The 20,445-nt window shown below is 37.6% G+C and overlaps 1 protein-coding gene across 1 annotated transcript in view; it reads left to right on the top strand.

Annotated features, from left to right (window-relative positions):
* UBR5 (ubiquitin protein ligase E3 component n-recognin 5) overlaps nt 1-20,445 on the top strand; it is a 112,145-nt gene that overhangs the window by 58,340 nt on the left and 33,360 nt on the right. Inside the window, exons 11-28 of the mRNA XM_081817135.1 lie at nt 159-271; nt 1,634-1,777; nt 1,874-1,985; nt 2,227-2,381; nt 2,631-2,828; nt 7,206-7,416; nt 8,377-8,503; nt 12,498-12,649; nt 13,081-13,176; nt 13,517-13,640; nt 15,590-15,687; nt 16,519-16,667; nt 17,207-17,298; nt 18,403-18,549; nt 18,645-18,763; nt 18,846-18,972; nt 19,062-19,191; nt 20,283-20,443. Of these exons, the coding sequence (XP_081673261.1) occupies nt 159-271; nt 1,634-1,777; nt 1,874-1,985; nt 2,227-2,381; nt 2,631-2,828; nt 7,206-7,416; nt 8,377-8,503; nt 12,498-12,649; nt 13,081-13,176; nt 13,517-13,640; nt 15,590-15,687; nt 16,519-16,667; nt 17,207-17,298; nt 18,403-18,549; nt 18,645-18,763; nt 18,846-18,972; nt 19,062-19,191; nt 20,283-20,443 (2,455 nt within the window). The remainder of the gene's footprint in view (nt 1-158; nt 272-1,633; nt 1,778-1,873; nt 1,986-2,226; nt 2,382-2,630; nt 2,829-7,205; nt 7,417-8,376; nt 8,504-12,497; nt 12,650-13,080; nt 13,177-13,516; nt 13,641-15,589; nt 15,688-16,518; nt 16,668-17,206; nt 17,299-18,402; nt 18,550-18,644; nt 18,764-18,845; nt 18,973-19,061; nt 19,192-20,282; nt 20,444-20,445) is intronic.

The raw sequence follows: 20,445 nt of genomic DNA, 5'->3' as shown, positions 1-20,445 counted from the left end.
ATAAAACATCATAAAGCAGTAGTTCACAGAATTGTTATTTAGATATCTCAGTTATGTATCCCTTTACAGATGATTTTTTTGTTCATATATTTAGATGAAATCTATAAAGTCTCTTTCACATTTTCTTTTTGGTACTTACCATTTTGTTGTTGTCTAAGAACGACGACGGTCCACCCCTGCCCCGAAAGAGGAGGAAAAGGTGAACGAAGAGCAGTGGTCTCTTCGGGAAGTCGTTTTTGTGGAAGATGTTAAGAATGTTCCTGTTGGCAAGGTTTGTTTAAGATGGCTAAGAATTATTTGCTACAAGAATTAGAACAGTATTGGTTATCCAAGACTTTATGGTTGGTGAGTGAGTGTTCAGCCCTTTCCTCAGCGCTGCTCCGGTTATCACTTTCAGGGAGCCCTTAGCCTGTTGCAGATGTCTTCTCCATCATCTCTGCCCCTGAAGATGAATAGGTGACTAGGGGGCCTCTGCAGCATTTATGGTGATATATTGCTTTCTTTAAAGAAAGGTGTCATTTTGGAATAATTTTAGGTTTGCTGAAAAGTTGCAAAGAGATTATATATGTATTTTTTGAGATTATGTTACTCCATTCTTTGGAACTGTTAGACAGTGTTCTGAAGGAGGGATCCATCTTCCATAACATACTTAAAAATCTTTATTGTCTTCAAGTCCCCTTCTAGTTTTCTTTTCCCTTCTTTCTGGAGAGGGTCTCGCTTTCTTAGAAAACAAGTGGGTAGAGTCCATCAGCTGGAATGCCATTAATTTCACCTTTCCCTCCACACATACTGCAAAACAAAATGGATCTCTAGCCGCAGAGTATCTGCAAAGTAAAGGTTTTTCTGACTGCCCATTTGTTTCTGAAATTGATGGTCTTTCATTTGTACTTAAGGGGAAGAGTAGGCATGCCATCCCCTGTAGTTTACAAAGGCCTTTTCCACACGCTGGTCCATTTGGTTCTCAAAGTAGAACTGTAGGTTCTGGGCACGTGTTTCCTCTGAGAAGATCACACTGGCTGAAAATCAGAAACAGCAAGTAGCAGAGGTAGCACTCAAGTATTCTGGTCTCAAGTCCTGTGCTTGTCTTTCTGTATATTGCTGAGTGTCTCCCTATGTTGTCCCAAACGGTAGCCACTAACTATATATGTGACTAGTTAAATTTATTAAAATTAAATAACATAAAAAAGCTCTTTAGTCACATTAGCTCCACTTCAGGTGCTCAGTAGCCACTTACGGCTCTAATATCCACCATATTAGGCAGTGCAGATTTAGAACATTACCATCATTACGGAAGTTCTTTCACACAGCAGGGCTCTGAACTAATAAAGAGGAAGGATGGGAGAATTTCATATTTTCAGCCGATTGCTAAACATCTACTGACTGTAAGCACTAGCTATGTGGGTCAGTTCTCTAGTGAGCCTCAAATATAGACGTCAACAGCAAAGCTTTGGTGAGTCTGTTTAGGTTAATTTTTTCCCCCAAGTTCAGGTTAATTTTATAACTTGGTGATCATTAAAGAAATAAAAGAAATTAAATGCCTTCAATGTTAATAAATGAGTTCAGTGGATATAATTTGCATATTAATTTCATATAAGTTGGTGTTAATATCCAGCATATTTGCCTATACTTCTAGGTGCTAAAAGTGGATGGTGCCTATGTTGCTGTAAAATTTCCAGGAACGTCCAGTAATACAAACTGTCAGAGCAGCTCTGGTTCAGATGCTGACCCTTCTTCTCTCCTGCAGGATTGTAGGTTACTTAGAATTGATGAACTGCAGGTAGGTGTAGAGGGATCACTCAGCAGGTAAATGTTGGGACTGACTACTTGAGTGTATTACGGAGTTTGAGAGCAAGTTTCCTTTTGTGTCATGTAGGTCGTCAAAACTGGTGGAACACCAAAAGTTCCTGACTGTTTCCAAAGGACTCCTAAAAAGCTCTGTATACCTGAAAAAACAGAAATATTAGCAGTGAATGTGGATTCCAAAGGTAAAGATTCTGTAACTTTCTCAACTGGCGTACTTTATATCCTATTAATACATGTGTAGTAAGTGGATATAGGATAAAGTGGTTTGAGGTGTTTGGCAGTTTTTGTCCCTTGTATGTAATGTTATAGAATAAAATGAATCTACATTTCAAATGTGACCAGAGATGTTAAAATTTGGTAGGCACTAATTAGAGATTACTAAAGAGGTATAACATTTTTTCTTAACATTTATGTTTTCTGAAGGTGTGCATGCTGTTCTGAAGACTGGAAATTGGGTACGGTACTGTATCTTTGATCTTGCTACAGGAAAAGCGGAACAGGAGAATAATTTCCCTACAAGCAGCATTGCTTTCCTTGGTCAGAATGAGAGGAACGTAGCCATTTTCACTGCTGGACAGGTACAGAGCTTATTTTTGCTTTTAAAATTTGGTAGGACAACATTGACATTTTTGTAAAGCCTAGGGCTGGGCTCTAATTTGCTTGTTATTACACTATTGAAGAATTTAGAATATCAAGCACAATTAATACTGCATTTCTTATTTGGTCAATATAAACTAATCTGATTTGAAAATAAATATACCTCTTGTAAAAGTCAAAGATGCATTTTTGATTGGGAGCCAAATTTTATTATTTTCCCTCTTTTGTAGGAGTCTCCTATTATTCTTCGAGATGGAAATGGTACTATCTACCCAATGGCCAAAGATTGCATGGGAGGAATAAGGGATCCTGATTGGCTTGATCTTCCACCTATTAGTAGTCTTGGAATGGGTGTACATTCTTTAATAAATCTTCCTGCCAATTCAACAATCAAAAAGAAGGCTGCTATTATCATCATGGCTGTAGAGGTAACTTGACTTTGGAAACTATGTGGCATTTTAATCACAGGATAGTGCTAGAATCTAGGGAAAACAATCTTTGAATAGATTATTTGTTAACCCTCTGTATAGTGGTAGTAGTCTATGAGGACAAGAGAGATGAGTGAACCAAAGATGACAGTGTAAGTGTTTAAGTCATGCACAGTGTTGTAGGAGCATGGGGGTGGGGCATATAAATCAAACTGTGACTGGAGAGAAGACTTCTCTGAGGAGGTGATGCCTGAATACAGCTTTGAATTGTCAGACAGGAAGACTGAAGGTGGGAGGTGTTATCCCTAGCACTAAGAACAGCCTTTATGAATCTCAGTACGTTGGGAGATCGTGTACATTCTGTTGATACAACCAGAAGATAGGGCGCATATGGGTCAGTGAGTAACAAGTGCAAAGTCTGGAGAAAGGCACTAGGGCGCCTTGTGTGTTAACCTAAGGGGTGTGAGCTTTCCCCTGACAGCTAGGAGGAGAAGGATTTTAAACTGGCTGTAGAGACGAGATAAAAAGGCTCATGAAGTTATCCAGGTTAGAAACGAAATAAGCTTGAACTCTTGGAAATGAGGAAGAGGGGATGGATTCAAAGAGATCTTCAGGAAGTAGAAGCTCTAAAGTTTGGTGCTGGTCATCAGCAGTAAATGGCAGGAAGGAATTACAAAGCTCCTGATTTTGGTGTGGTTGGTGGGGAGAGGAAAAAATAGTAGGAGGAACAAAAGGGATGACGGAAAAGGCTGAGTTTAGTTTTGAACATGTTATAGAGGAGGTGTTTGTTAGATGAAAAGGCAGTACCCCCAGAACTTATTGGAGCAGAGTTTGACCTGATTTGACTTGAATTTTCAAAGGATCACTGTTGACCTGCTGAGAATACTAGGGGGCAGTTTGGAAGTCGGGAGGCCTGTGAGGGGGGCTATTCAAATGGTCCAGGTGGGAGGGGATGGTGGCTTGGCCCAGGAGGTGGAGTTATGAGGGAGAAGGGATTTGATTCTAGGTATACTAGATACGGCTGATGGTAGAGCCAACAGGATTTGCTTATGGCTCAATATAGGTGTCAAGTAGAGGAAGCAAGAGGGCCAAAGGTTTTGGAGGAATGAAGTTGGCATTTATAGAGATGGAGACTAGGGATGGAGCAGGTTTGGGACGGGGGGGAGGGGCAGACAGCAGGAGTTTGGTTTTAGACATGTAGAGTTTAAGGTGCTTATCAGATATCCAAGAGGAAGTGGTAAATGGAAAGTTAGATCTGTAAAGTCTGAAGACCCAGAGCAAGATGGAGAATTAGACTTAGAAGCTGACAGTACATCTGTGATACTAGAGGAATTACACTGAATGAGATTATCAAGGTCATGGAGAAGAAAAGAGGCCTAAGGATTGAGCCATGAGATTAGTATCAGCATTTAAATGTCCAGGGAGAGGGGCGCCTGGGTGACTCAGTTGGTTAAGCGACTGCCTTCGGCTCAGGTCATGATCTCGGGGTCCTGGGATCGAGCCCCGCATCAGGCTCCCTACTCAGCGGGGAGCCTGCTTCTCCCTCTCCCACTCCCCCTGCTTGTATTCCTTCTCTCGCTTCTCTCTCTCTGTCGAATAAATAAATAAAAAAAAAAAAAAAAAAAATGTCCAGGGAGATTAAAAGGAACCTGCATAAGAGACGGAGAAGGAGCAGCATCCACAGGGGTTGGAGGAAAACTAGAATGAGTGTTGTCTTGGGAGCCAGGTGACGAGTATGTGTCAAGCAGGATGCAGTGATCAACCACGTCCAGTGATGCTGTAGGCCAGGCAAGGCAAGTACTGAACGTGACTGGGGATTTGGCTCCATCTGGGTCATTCTTGACAGCAGGGATGAAAGCCTGATTAGAGTGGGCCAAGGAGAAAATAGACAACTCTTGTGAGGAGATTTTCTATAAAGAATGGAAATAGAACTTGGTATGGGGGCTTACTTACCCTCCATTAGGTTGGAGGTGAAAGCAAACTTGTTAGAATTGCATCTAAAATAGTCTGAATCCAGGTACTCCTGAGAGCTACCTGTAAGCTTGTTGTTTAGAGACACGGTATTCATATTCTTGGTTTAGTTTTGATTGTAACCTGTTAAGACTAGAGGTTCCAAACTGGTAGGGGTATGGTTAAGGAGGTGGCTGTGGCCTGAACTTGACCCCTAGAAATAACCTTCATGTCATTTTAAAATTCTTGATTGGTTGCCAACATTAAAAAATCACCGGATTTTTCTTTAAAATCCAGATTTTCAGTTTTTAAAAAATGGGAAGATCTGGAAACATTAGGCCATCAAAAAGCCATTAGCGTGCCCCCTTTAGAGGCTGTATGTGGTTTCTCCAACTTATTGCAGATCCCCATACTTAATTGCTCTGAATGTTGCCCTTTATTTATGATACAGTTTGTGTTATCTCTTTACCCCCAGCCTCCTCCATTCATTTGTATTACTTCGGAGACTTATGTAGGTATTTGATTCTGTGACCCCTGCACTCTGTCAGCATCTCAGGGGTAAAGATAAAATGTGTCATCATCCCATGGGTAGGGATAAAGTGTGCCATCATTTATCTTTGTACCTCAGTGAGCTGGGCTTGGTGCACAGTAGACCTGCGAGAAATGTTTCACTGAATTCACTCTGCCTTTTGCTATAAATAAGTAACGAATACAACATATAGTGATGCCTAGTAAACTCTTGCTTTTAACACAGTAAGTGTGGTATTGATAACTGTCAGAGTGAGAGCCTGTGTAGAGCGGGTTGGAGATGAGAGTTCCCTGTAGCTGCTTCCAACCAGCTGACTGGCTGATGGCTTGAAAACCTTCTGTGTTACAGAGTATGCAGCAGGGTATCTTGACTTGAACTGGAGCTTACAGTGTAAGGGCTCAACTCAGTGTCTTAGTGCCACAGTCAAAATGGCCTGTCGCACATGCGGCAGGTACTGAAAATGGTTTTTTGTTTTTTTTTTTTTTAAAGATTTTATTTATTTATTTGAAGAGAGAGACACAGTGAGAGAGGGAACACAAGCAGGGGTAGTGGCAGAGGGAGAAGCAGGCTTCCCGTGGAGCAGGGGGCCGATGCGGGGCTCGATCCCAGGACCCTGGGATCATGACCTGAGCCGAAGGCAGACGCTTAACGACTGAGCCACCCAGGCGCCCCTGAAAATGGTTTTTTAACTGTATTTTTTTGTCCTTCCTTCCCCGCCAACCCTCACTTTTACCTTTCCTCCTCTCCGTAAGATTGGGGGAAGGGATAGGTTATTTAAGTAGTTTGGGGGAGAGGTGGTAAGTTGTTCCAATACATCTTTCTTCTTCCCTTTGTATTCCACACACTCTTTTCCCAGTTCTTAATTCTAGTTAAAATGAACAAATTTACTTGTTTTCCAAAACCAATGCATTATATTTGGTCCATAAAAATCCCTTAACTACAGTTTTACATTCTGAAAGAAGTACATTTGAACTCCTTGATTTATTCATGCTGTGTATTTGTTCAAGTTGCTATAGATTAAACTGGCTTATAAATAACAGAAATTTCTTAGAGTTCTGGAGGCTGGAAGTCCAAGATCAAGGTGTGGGCAGATTTGGCGTCTAGTGAGGGCCCACTGCTGTTTCATAGAGAGCCATGTATTCTCATGTGGTGGGAGGGGAGAAGTCTTGTCTCTTTTCTCAAAGGTCCCACCTCCAAATATCATTACACTGGAGATTAGCTTTCAACATACGAATTTGGGGGGCCATAGATATTCAGTCTGTTGCATGCTGTTTCTCAGGTAGTTAATGAAATGTTCTGTAAATTATTAATATTACCATGTCTTTGACAGTGAAGTACATTAGTTGTCACCTCTGAGGGATTACATCTGTCATGATTTCTGGGGGAGTTGAAGGTTTTGGTTTTCATGTACCACATGTGATATAACTTTTCATGACCATAAGAGGGTATGAGTAAGCCTATATGAAATGTATAGAATGTATACCCTTTGCGTAACTGATTAACAATACTAATAGGATTCTAATTCAGTAGTTACATAAGATCTAATATAAACCAGGAGTTGGCAGACTGAACTGCAGGCCAGATCCAGTCAGTGTCATTCATTTGTGTATTGTATATGGTGGCTTTCCTGCCACAGCCAGAGTTGAGTTAGTTGCAAAAGCTGAAAATACTTACTGGTCCTTTACAGAAAATGTATCCACCCTTTTCTATTCCTGTCAGTTGTATACTGTGCTTAAAGGGTACCCTTAATTTTAACTCCTTTGACAGGCTACCTTGTCTCTACTTACTTTCAGAACTGATTATATTATTGTGTGAAATTATAAAATGAGGAATTTTTGACATGTGTAATATGCTATTCAAATTCATTGAAGTTTTTTCCCTAATTTGTCTGAGCACAGAAACAAACCTTAATGCAGCACATTCTACGCTGTGACTATGAGGCCTGTCGACAATATCTTATGAATCTCGAGCAAGCGGTTGTTTTAGAGCAGAATCTACAGATGCTACAGACATTCATCAGCCACAGATGTGATGGAAACCGAAATATTTTGCATGCTTGTGTATCAGTTTGTTTTCCAACCAGCAATAAGGAAACTAAAGAAGAAGAGGGTGAGAATAAGAACTATAACAAGGTCTTTAAAAGGAATTTTAGGCAGTTTTGAAAATATAGCAACTATTAAAGGAAAGAAAAGGAAATCAATATGAAGAATTTGTGTGTACTTTTTCTTTGTTTTGTAAAACCTAGGAGTTTCAACATTCTTAGAAGGTAAAGATGTCTGTCCTCTTGTTAGGATGAGTATGTAACATAAGCAGATACCTTTTTATCGGTGTGTTGTTGTCTTGAGTTATGTTATCTGATACATATAAACCATATGTCTAATACTTAATGAGATTTACTGATTTTATAATAGCCGATGACTTTTATTACCATGAGAATTATTTAGCTAGTTAAGGCAAGTTATACTGAAGCAACAATTTTCAGAATGTAGAGGGAAAACAACCTAGTGAGTTATGAGATGTTTTTGGAAAAATATGCTTTTTTGCCCTAAAGGTTTTAATTGGTTAAATGGGGAAATCTGCAAGCCTAAAGTGCAGTTGTGTGGTTCATAATGTTTTTCCTGATTCTAAATTCCGCCGATGATACTCTGGTAGCTACATTTTTGAGTAGTGGTTTTGCAGGTTTTTCTTTCTTTTTTTTCTTTTTCTTCTTTTTTTTTTTTTGGTTTGCAAGTTTCTAACCTTTATTTCCTTGTCGTTAAAGGAGGATGAGTAGTATATAAGCGAAGACTGAGGTACTGAATTGTGGGTCTTTTTCTTTCTTGGTAGTGAAAGCTAGATTTCAGTCTACTTATGAATAATCTTATTTTTTAAACTTTAGGGGTTGAAAAGTAAGGCAGAATAAGGAAATAATTCACATATTAAAGGTCATAGTTAAATCTGTCTTAAGTGTCCGTTGCTCCAAGGAGGAAAAAATTAAGCTATTCATTATCTCTAGTATGTAAATTAAAGTACTAAAATACATAGCAGTTAGCATTTAAATTGATCCTAATTTCTTCTCTTATGTTTCAGAAGCAGAGCGCTCTGAAAGAAATACATTTGCAGAAAGGCTTTCTGCTGTTGAGGCCATAGCAAATGCAATATCAGTTGTTTCAAGTAATGGCCCAGGTAATCGGGCTGGATCATCAAGTAGTCGAAGGTAATGTGATTTTTACCAGGAAAGTTTAATTGGCGGAAACAGAATCCAAGTACAGAAAAATGTATCTCTTACCTGTCATATGCATGAATTGGTGGGTCCTTTTGCTTTGTTTTTGTTCCTTCCAATATCACCCTGGGCAAAAGATCTGATAATATCTAATTAGATTTTAAGTGTAGAACAGAAGGATCTAGGTTGCTTCAAAAATTTGAGATAATTTAGACAAGTAGTTCAACCTTGGTTCTTTGAATGTGTTTTAAGTTTATCATTCTTGTTTCCTAGGAAGTTATTTTCTTTAGTTGGAGAACAAGTAATAACAATAATCAAAAGAACTTCAATCTTTTATTTTCAGATTACTTATTTAGGTCAATTTCTCAGATGTATTAATGATCTGGGAAGAAATGAAAGGCTGGTGTGTATTGTAAATGTTGCTATTTTAAATTTTCAGGCTCTCTGGGTTGTGGGATGGACAAACCTTAATAACACATAAAAAATTACTAGGTGTTTGAATAGATGAAGAATATAAAGAATTCAGGATATAGTTGTTTTGTTTTTTGTTTTTTGTTTTTTTTTTCCTGAAGGAAAAAGCACGTTTATATTAGACACGAGAGCCAGAGTTCTTGGACACTTGACAGAACATTGACGGAAGCACTGCTCACTGTGCTAATGTGATAGCTTGTAAAGTCTACTTAAAATGAAGACTTCTCTTTGCCTATTTTCTGTTCCATATCCAGCTTTCCCTTTAAAAATGATTCTCCTAAAATTGATAGCTTCCCAGGTTCAAAAATGTCCTGAAGTGAGATTTATCACAAACTATTTATGGGTGACCAAATTATAATTTAAAACAGTACAAAGACCTTATGTAGACTATACAAAATGGAAATTATCACCAGCTATTTGTTTAGGACTACACTAGGCAGACAAAGTGTTTGGTCTAAAATGGAATACAACTTAAATTCTTCATGAAGAAATTAGTTTCTGAATTATTTCAGGTATTTCATTTCCTCAGGGAAAATACAGGTGCAGATCAAGTTGGACTCTGATATGGTTGGTCCAATGCCAGTGCTGCCATCTTTTTTTCATGTAAGGATTATTTTGAAGGCAAAGACTAAAAGGAGCTTCAAGAGTGGGTGATGTGTTGCTCACAGAAATAATTTGCAGAGTAAGCTCCTTTGAGGCATTTGCCGAAGATTTCACTGCAGTGCTCTTAACCAGTTCAAACTCAGGGCTGCCGGTTGAACAGATGAAAGCACAGGAGTCTTATTATCCACGCCGGGCAGTAGGAAGTCCACAGACTCTGCTTCATTGAAGTGAAACCCTCCTCTAGCCTACAATGGATTTTCTAGGCGATGCCCCTTGATGAGTATGCAGGCTGGGATTCATGAGCTGTAAGCTCAAAACTGATGCAATTTCAATATTGAATGGAGTACTGTTAAATGTCTTCAGATGATGATTTGACTCAGAAGTTTTATTATGTGACTCATAGTTCCTGAGTACAAAGGGCAGATTTAGTGGAAAGCTTGATTGATGCATCTGATTGCAGGTGTATGTACTCTAGAGATTGTTAATCTGGAAGACACATGACCTTCGCTTTTTTGTCACAGTGGTATGTTTGAACATGACTGGATTCTAAGGCTTCTGTAGCATGGATATAACGTGCTTACAAAGAGGAAATTACATCATCCTTGAATTCTTCCATATTGTCAGAAAATACGATGACTCCAGGCAAGCCTATACGAAGAAATGTCAAAACTCTGAATCTTAGCAGCCAAGGTGGTATCTCCTCAGTATTGTCCTCAGCCACTGAGGATACAGGTGAATCTTCATGAATTGTGTACAACATCTTGAAGAATAATTTTCTTTTTTTTGTTTTTTGTTTTTTGTTTTTAAAGAATCTATATGAGGAGCTGGGCATTGTACTTAAAAATGTTCCCGAGACCTAATGAAGAAAAGTGGTTAAGGACAATTTTTTAAAATGACAAAGGAATGACCCCCTCATTTAATATTGAATTGACTACATCACAGCAACAGAGTTGGGAGTTTGCAAGTTCAAGATGAGACTATGGTCTCAGTTTATCTTCATTTTATTGTTAGTCTACTCTAAGCTAGAGGTTGGAGAATAGCCCACATATGTTTTCTTTGGCCTGTGCACTGTGAAAATTTTTTTTCTTTAAAATTGGAATGCCTTTAGATAAGCATGTACGCCTCTAGTTTGCCATTACTCCCTACTCCTTAGACCCGACTGCCCTTCCCTCAGTTGATACTGCCTTCTTGGCCCAGTAGGCATTGAGTTTGTGACCCTGATGTAAACACTCTTTTTAATAGGCCCCGAACATGCATTTATTTTCAGGTTATTTGCAGTGCCTCCCACTAAACTGCTGATTCTCTCTCTCTCTCTCTCTCTCTCTCTCTGTTTTGAGTAAGATACACTAGGATACCAAGTGTCTGTGTTGAGCTTAATTAAGATTATTTAGGAACATCACAGTGTGAACAGTCACCCTGGTGTGTGCTGTTACCTGGTAAGGAGCCTGCCTTGCTCTCTGGGTGAGGTCTTCGGACAGAGAAGTGACCTCGACTGAAAGAATCCCTGTGCCCTGCTCCCCTCCATATTCTGAAAACTCTTAAACTCAGATTTCTAAATTGGGAGAGGGGAGACATCGATACCATAAAAAAACATTAACTGTAGGTAATTTTTGATAGTGAGTACTATAATAACTAATATATTGAGACATTAAAATTTACTTTGCAGAATCTTCCAAAGAATGTTTCTGTTCCTAGAGGTACATCATCATACATAAGCTTTACAAAATAGATGTGTTCCTGAAAGTAGCCTCTCAAAGAAATTTTTGTAAAAGCTTTTAAAAGAATTCCTTATAAATGGAAAGTGTATCGATATGGAAAACCACATTTACCCTCGGATTACACAACAGTTATAATTAGAAGATTCAAACATTAATAAAAATCTTTATAAATTACTTATTTGTAGATATATAATGCTCACCTGGTAAGGTGGTAGGTCTTTCACATCAGAGAAATGTCATGTCTTTGGGACTAAATCTGCATGGCGAATGAAGTCCCTTATGTGGTACCTGGCCCTTTGATAATTGGATTTTTAGTCTTTATTCATATAGAGACTCTAAAACTGTGGCTGGTGGAAGGGATTTGCCTTATGTGCTCTCTCTTAATTGCCGTTAGCTTGTAACGTTAATTTTGTAGGCTTTGTAAGCTTTTGTTCAGAGGTACAGATTTTATACAGGTAGTTAGCAGTTCCCCTAACAAGGCCTGTGTTTGTGATTGTTGCCTTTTCTTTTAGTGATGTGCACACCTGTGCAGTATTTTTTTTTTTCTTGTATAGCAGGAGAAAAAAAACATCACGCCCAGACATTAATCTAACAACACATTTTATAAGCTCCAGTTTCATTAATTTCCTTGGGATGCAAGTTGTACTGTTAAAAAAAACTTTTTTTTTTTTTGGTATAAAAAATAAATCTAAATTGGTCTTTGTTTTAAAACTACTCATTGTGTGGACATTAGTTCAATTGCTTTTGAGATCACAGCAAAGGGATTTTATTTAGTGAGTTAACAATATCGGTTTTGTGCTAATCAGTATGTTTGCTGATGTCTATTATTAAACTTAATTCTTACTGATTATAAACAGGGGACAGAAATTTTTTTTGTCTTAACGTTCAGCTTGTTCGTTTACCTTAACTGTATGAAAGATTATTTTCTAATCTTTACTGCAAGTTTTGTTCCCTGTGCTTAAGTTTGTGTGGGAGCTTAATATAGTGGTTTTAGTGCTGAACTGGGTGCCCCCAGTCTCATTTCTATCCCTCACTGACTTTACTCTGTGATTCCAGAATTGGCATTTGTACTTCACTTCCCTTGCCTGGAGTATTTGCTTATAGAACAAACTTTGATCTCTGATGAGAAGTTCTGTGCACCTTTTCATCACATTTAGCCATGGTAGTGAGCTCCAATTTTGTCCATGTTCTTCTAGTTTGAGATTACGGGAAATGATGAGACGTTCGTTGAGAGCGGCTGGTTTGGGTAGACATGAAGCTGGAGCTTCATCCAGTGACCACCAGGATCCAGTTTCACCCCCCATAGCCCCCCCTAGTTGGGTTCCTGACCCTCCTGCGATGGATCCTGGTAAGATCTGTTATTTTGTTTAGTGTTTAACAAAAAAAAACAAGGTCCTAAAAGAAAGGAAATTGAACATTTTAATGGGTTATTTAGAAATCTGAAGTATTTAAAAGTAGTATAATGAGCAAACTGTAACTAATTTAGTTGTAGAGCTTTGGTTTAGGGGGTATATAACTTAAAACTTAAAATTCTAGAAGCTATTTCATTGCAATACAGATTTCCCTACTGGCAAGAAGTTAATTAGTAATACATCACAAGAAGTCAGTAATTGGTCTAGTGGATTCCTTCTCTTATAGTTCGGGAAACAAATTTCCACTTAGATCTCTGTCCAGTTTGACCTTTGGCTTGCAGAGAAAAGCCTTAAGGCCGGTTAAGAGAACGGGTTAGGGATATGCTGCCTATAATGATGTACATCCCGCTGTTCTGTTTACTGAAAGATGGTGACATTGATTTTATCCTGGCCCCTGCTGTGGGATCTCTTACCACAGCCGCGACTGGCACCGGCCAAGGACCAAGCACCTCCACCATTCCCGGTGAGAATCTGTACCGCTTCACCTGCCTGGGCGTTCGGGTTTCTCCAGGTCCGCACTGCTCTCGAGGGGACTCCCTTACCTTGAGAAACATCTCATTCTCTGCATTAGATCCTCCATTATGTCAGTGAGATTGGGATGTGTATGAACATACGTTTCATCCGTTGGGAGTTGTAAAATGTGTTCATGTGTTTAAATTCTCTATAATGACATTATTAATTTATTGCTGATAGTAGACTATTTTTCGGGTGCTTATTTAATAGATACTTGGTATGTTACTCCAGAATATTCTTTTAGTCTGCCTTGTTTACTCTTGTCACCAAATGGATCTGCTTGATTACAGGTCCTTCCACAGAGCCATCTGTAGTAGAATCCAAGGATCGAAAGGCCAATGCTCATTTTATATTAAAATTGTTATGCGACAGTGTTGTATTGCAGCCCTATTTACGAGAACTCCTCTCTGCCAAGTAAGAAGTTTAATACACTTTTGATACAAAGATTTAGCTGAGCTCCTTTTACTATTTAAGTTGATCTTGCAGTGTATGGACAACAGTTACCTATGTGAATTTAAAATAATCAGGATCTAGCATTGTATTCCCTCTGTAATTAACCAAGCTCTCTTCAGTGAAAGGCCTTTCTTGGTATAATTCAATGTACACTAAATGAATACAAACCAATTTTATGGAGCTTGATTAGGAGATAGATATATGTATGTTTAAAAGATCACAGTATAGTTATTCTCAAATGTGAATTCATAAATTCTATCACTGTCACCTGGAGAAATTTAAAAATGACACAGATTTGTCCCCAAGCTTTGCACTAGAAGTATGACTGAGTAGGTCTGGGATGGGGCCTGGATTCTGTATTCTAAAACTCTGTGGATGATTCTGATGGTTTCTTTGGACATCTTTTTTGGCTTGCGAAATCGCAATGAGATTATGCAGAGTTTTTGATAAGGGTTGTGTGGCGAATGCTCATTAGCCATTGACAGATTATAGCTCTGCTTTCAGCCTGATTGTTTATGTTCCTTTACAAACTCGTAATAATAAGCATTTTTATAAAAGTTAGCTCTTATCTGTGCCAAACTGTACTTGTATTAACTCTTCTACTTCTAGCAATAGCAGCATGGAGTAGGTAATATTAGTTCCATTTTCTATTTGAAGTAATGGTCTTAGAGGTTAATTAACCTGCCCAGGGTCACGAAGCTAGTGCATGGCACAGCTGGAATTCCAACTGTGGTCTTTGTCTTGATTCCAGAATTGAGACTCACAGCCATCACTCTTACACTACCTCTTCCTATTTAAGAACAGGAAGGTGTTTTGAGTTTTTTATTATTGAGGGCAAGGGAATTTTTGTTTAAGGCTTATTGGCCTTAGGCCATAATGACCCAATGTATGAACTTTTGATTACTTTAATCAAGGCTGCCCCACTAGTAAAATAAGTCACTGAATTGGAAATAAATTATTACTCCAGAAGCAGCTTACTAATTTATTAGTGGTTTGAGGCTTAGATAAAAATGATATATATACAAATCAGTTTTTTCTCTTTTTATTTTCTCACTTACCAGTTTTAGTTTCTATTTATGGTGTTTTTAAGGATATTATTTTGTATCATTTCCTCCGGCATTTGGTGTTATCTAAAAATTTGTTGTATGTTCTTTCCTTCCTTCCTTCCTTCCTTCCTTTTTCTTTTCTTTTCCTTCCTTCCTTTCTTTTTCTTTCCTTTCCTTTCTTTTTCTTTCTTTTCTTTTGTCTTCTTTTCTTTTTTATTAGAGGGACGCCTAGGTGGCTCAGTCGGTTAAGTGTCTGCCTTTGGCTCAGGTCATGATCCCAGTATCCTGGGATCGAGCCCCTCATCGGGCTCCCTGCTCAGTGGGGAGTCTGCTTCTCCCTCTCCCTCTGCTGCTCCCCCTGCTTGTGTTCTCTCTCTCACTCTCTCTCAAATAAATAAAATCTTAAAAAAAAAAAATTATTTTGCTCCTTGGTAAAAGAAATGGATGTTCATGATGAAATAAAAAAGTAGTTCTGCTGTATTAAATAATAATGTCCTACCAGTCAAAGAAAATCACTGGCGGTATTTTCTAGTTTCCTACTATCTCATTTAAGAAATAAAGCCACCTCTCTAAGAATCCTTGTCTCTCTCAAACCATGCTCTCCTTTCTTGGCCTTAGTGACACTAAAGAATAGGTCATCAAGGGCTCTAGAGTCAAACTAATATTTTCTAGATGTGGGGATAGTAATAGCCTCTATCTCATACAACTATGATGAGGATTAAATCACTTATTACCTTAAAAGCTTTTAACACAATGCTTAGCAAATAAAACGTATTCAATAAATGTTACTTGTTATTATTATGTATTTTCTCTTAAAAATGTACTTGTTATTTGTTTTTTTATGTATAATTGTTCTCATTTTAGGGATGCAAGAGGGATGACCCCGTTTATGTCAGCTGTAAGTGGCCGAGCTTATCCTGCTGCAATTACCATCTTAGAAACAGCCCAGAAAATTGCAAAAGGTAATTTATTTCAGGTCCTGAAAGAGTTGCTTATTTTTAAATTTGAATAGATTCTCTTCTACATGTATAATATTATTCAAACCTAATTTCTGTGTCTTGAAATGATATAATTGAGTAGAAACTATCAGTTTATTCTTTTGTGCATGTGCATTTGTGTGTAAAATTCATATGTTTGCATTTTTTCCAAGTATTGTGTCTTCTAGCTTTCCACCAAAAAAGCTGGTATAATTTTTTAAATTTTAAAAAAAATTGCATAGTGGATAATGTAGCGACTAATATTTTGAAAATAAAGATGGATTACTGATAGAACCTGTCAGTGGTTAATTGGTGGTAGTGATAAAATTTTATAGAAATAACAGGCCAGATGTCTTACTGTTCTTCCTTCTGACTTGTAATTCCTGCTTAATAGAATGCAGTAAGGAATATCAGTTCCTGCCGTCCAGCCTTTAAAAGACTAACATAGTTAAAAAAATAAAATAAAATAAAAAATAAAAGACTAACATAGTTTAAAATACTGGCTATAAAATTTTTGTGATTGTAGTTTGTTAAATAGAGCTAGAACTTTAATAATGTAGAGCTATGCATTCAGCTGATGTGTGGTGTATTGCTGTCATGTGGTTATGATATAATTACACTTTGCTTTTTCTTTGTACGGGAATTGACTGAATTTCTTGCACATTGACTTGTATATCAATTTTTAAAATTAATATATAGTAGTTTTTTATTTATACTGTGTAAATGTTAGAGCTTTTGCATTTGAGTAAAGTAGTAGATGGCTGTGATTAAGGCCTTTCGTGATGCCTGAACTACTGTGTTCTTAAATCTTTTTAGCTGAAGTATCCTCAAGTGAAAAAGAGGAAGATGTATTTATGGGAATGGTTTGCCCATCAGGTACCAACCCTGATGACTCACCCTTATATGTGTTATGTTGTAATGATACCTGCAGTTTTACATGGACTGGAGCAGAGCACATTAACCAGGTAAGCTGTTTTTTATTTCCCTGTATTTATGCTGTCTTCAGGTATTCTTTTCCTTTCTCTCCTTTCACCATCACTGCATTATAGTTCTTAGCTCTGGAATTCTAACTGTAGTGTTTCCTTTTATTCTAAGTTATAAAATTCTCTAAAGAAAATTAATTTTTATTTAATTCGTAAATAAGTGAGGCAAAGGAGGTGACCGTTAAATTAGTTAGGCGATACCTCAAAAATGAGGTATCTTCACTCTAGTATAATCTAGTATAATCTGATCCATGGCTCTTGATATAGATTTTATAACTATAATACCTTTTTGGGGGAATGATATGAGTTATTTTTGCCCTACTGGTAATATTTGATGTCTACTTATATAATATTATAAAATGTGTATTCGCTGTACCCGTTTATTACTCTTTGTTTACAGAGCACATTAGTTTTGCTCTGTTTTCGTTGTGATTGACTTGTTTCAGAAAATACCAGAAATGATTATGATGATGAGATGTACATATATTCTTCTTTAAAAAAATAAATCCTTCAAATTTTAGGATATTTTTGAGTGTCGAACTTGTGGCTTGCTGGAGTCACTCTGTTGTTGTACAGAATGTGCAAGGGTTTGTCATAAAGGTCATGATTGCAAGTGAGTACAATTCTAGTTTTCTTTAATATTATAAATTGCTTAGACTCATATTGCTGTATTAAAATAATCTTTAACAGTATAATGTTCTGTTTCTTAATTAAGGAAGCATGAGGTTTTGTCAAGTTGTTCTCTTTAAACTACTTTATGTATTAAAATAGGGTTGTTGATTTAGAATGTACTTTGAAATGTTTTTCATTTGCTTTTGTCTGTATTCTCCAGCCAAAGTCTCAGGCCCCTGTAGTAGGGTCTGCTAGCAGGACATCACTGCAGGTATTAAGTGAACCATGGTGTATGTTTATTTACTCCTTAAAGTGAATGTAATAACCTTGCATCCAGCAATAGAGTTACCATGGCTAGTTTGTTAATTTTCGCAGACTTAAGAAGCAGTAAAATACTCCAGCATGAACATTTGCAGTGCCTCAGAGTCTCAGCAGGGACATCAGCTGTAACTGTGCTACAGTTGTGTAGATGTTATGGTTAACAGAGAATTGGTTTGTAAGAAGCCGTCTTTTTTGCTTTGAAATAAATGATATAGGACAAGTAGAAAATGTTTATAGATATTGCATTGGTACTTATTTATGATTTTTATTAAAAGAACTTTGGCTAATATGTTTGTTTTCCTTATTTTAAACTGTTTATTGTGCTAAAAGTGATAATCTGTTTATTCATTGATTGCTTACTAGGTGCTTTCACACACTAGGTGCTTGGGGGGTGGTGGACAAGAGAGTCCTTGTCCTAACAGGGTCCTTTGAGAGGACACAAGCAAGAAACACCTGCCCCTAAGGGTCTTAGGGTTTATTAGACGCCCATAGAAGGACCACCCACACTGAATGGGGGCTATGGGGAATTAAGGAAGACATTCCAAAGGAGGTGACTATACCCAAGTCATTGCAAGATCCCTCTTCTCATGAGAGTTGCTTTATGGACTTCATGCCACTAAGTAATCCTTCTAATTAAGTATGCTTTAAGAATTACACTTTGCATTTAAAAACTAACAGGGGTTCTATCTGGTGTCACTAAGTTATACTTCCGTAATTTCAATAGAGATCTTTGTGGGTTTTTTTAAAATTTCAGTTTTTATACTTGTGTATGGATTCTTTCTAGACTCAAACGGACGTCACCAACAGCCTATTGTGATTGTTGGGAAAAATGTAAATGTAAAACTCTAATTGCTGGACAGAAGTCTGCTCGTCTTGATCTCCTTTATCGCCTGCTCACTGCTACTAACCTGGTCACTCTGCCAAACAGCAGGCAAGTGGGATTTTTCAGGACGTAAATTGAAATGGCACAGCACATCTAAGTAGCCCTCCCCATCTCCCTGCTCACGACGGTGTTCCACTTTGCAGGGGAGAGCACCTCTTGCTGTTTTTAGTGCAGACGGTCGCAAGGCAGACGGTAGAGCACTGCCAGTACAGACCTCCTCGGATCAGGGAGGACCGTAACCGAAAAACAGCCAGTCCTGAAGGTGGGTGAGTCTGACAGTGCAGACGCATGTGAAAAGCATTACCTTTATTTCTCTCTTACTCACTAGTTCTCTCTCTCTTTAGATTCAGATATGCCTGATCATGATTTAGAGCCCCCAAGGTTTGCCCAGCTTGCATTGGAGCGTGTTCTACAGGACTGGAATGCTTTGAAATCTATGATCATGTTTGGGTCACAGGAGAATAAAGACCCGTATGTATTCATTAAAAACGTTTTAAATTTATGTATTTCCCATGTTAATATAGGTGACTACAGTGCATTGTCTTTCCTTCCCCTTCAAGTCTCAGTGCCAGCAGTAGGATAGGCCATCTTTTGCCAGAAGAGCAAGTTTACCTCAATCAGCAAAGTGGCACCATTCGGCTGGACTGTTTCACTCATTGCCTTATAGTCAAGTGTACAGCAGATATTTTGGTAAGTTCTTTCGATGTTTATATACAAGTACGTGAAAATGTTTTCTGACTTAGTTTCCCATAATTTTACTCACCCAAACTCCTAAGTACTGATGAGCTTTAATTAAACAGTACACTAAGGGGCATGGAATTTTGGGGGTGATTTAAATGACTCCGTTAACAACAGAAACTCCTTTCATTCTGAACAAAAATTCAAAAATGTGGCAAAAAGACAACAGTATACAAATGTATGGAACAGTGTTCAAAATTAATAGTAATGCAGTGCAAATTTTTGTTAAGTACTCCTTTTTGCTGTGAAATTAGAAAAGAATATAAACCATAAAACCTAGTGCTGGTGAGGTTATGGTAAAAAGAACAACTTCAGACACTGATGGGGTGGCATTGCACTTGATATTGTAGAAAACAACTTGGCAGTAATATCACGAGCCATAAAAATGTCAGTGCCCTCAGCGCTTATCATAAATAATTTTTGATATGAGAAAGAAAAAATCATGTCACAGAATAATAAAAGATGAAATACTTGATGGATCCACTAATAGTGGATTATTGAATCAAATTATAGCCCAGCCACTTGTTGAAATGTAATGTAGCAATTTAGGAATAGAAGTTATTTTAAGTAACACACACACAAAAAAACCCCCAAATAACGTGAAATTGGATGTTCTCTATAATTAATATGTATATGATAGACCATGCATAGAAAAGAGACGAGGAAGTAACAATACGAGAGGGATGGGATTTTGAATTTATTAATGTAAATATTTGAATCTACTTTGCTTTTTCAATATGTACCTTATAGTGAGTAAAATATATTCTTTCTTAGATTTTATTTTTCTTCTAAATATTGATATACACAGGACTATAAGACTAAAAAGGGAAATCAGACATTTGAGACCCAATGTAGGTCAGAGACATGGTAAGCATGTGGCATAAATTAATCACTGACATTAGAAATGTTTTGGTTAAATAATTATTTTGAGATTCTTATGAAATGTTAATATTGAACGTTAGAACTTTTTGCTTTATAAATATTTGTCTAAACATCTTAAGAGCTGTCTAAACATTAATAGAGTGATTACAATTTTTTTAAAGCTTTTAGATACTCTACTAGGGACACTGGTGAAAGAACTCCAAAACAAATACACACCTGGACGTAGAGAAGAAGCTATTGCTGTAACAATGAGGTTTTTGCGTTCAGTGGCAAGAGTTTTTGTCATTCTTAGTGTGGAAATGGCTTCATCCAAAAAGAAAAAGT

This window comes from Leptonychotes weddellii, chromosome 4 (assembly GCF_054177405.1).
Source record: "Leptonychotes weddellii isolate Sample4059 chromosome 4, ASM5417740v2, whole genome shotgun sequence".
NCBI lineage: Eukaryota > Metazoa > Chordata > Mammalia > Carnivora > Phocidae > Leptonychotes > Leptonychotes weddellii.
Note: the sequence above shows the minus strand (reverse complement) of the source record. Positions and strands in the feature narration are given on the sequence as shown.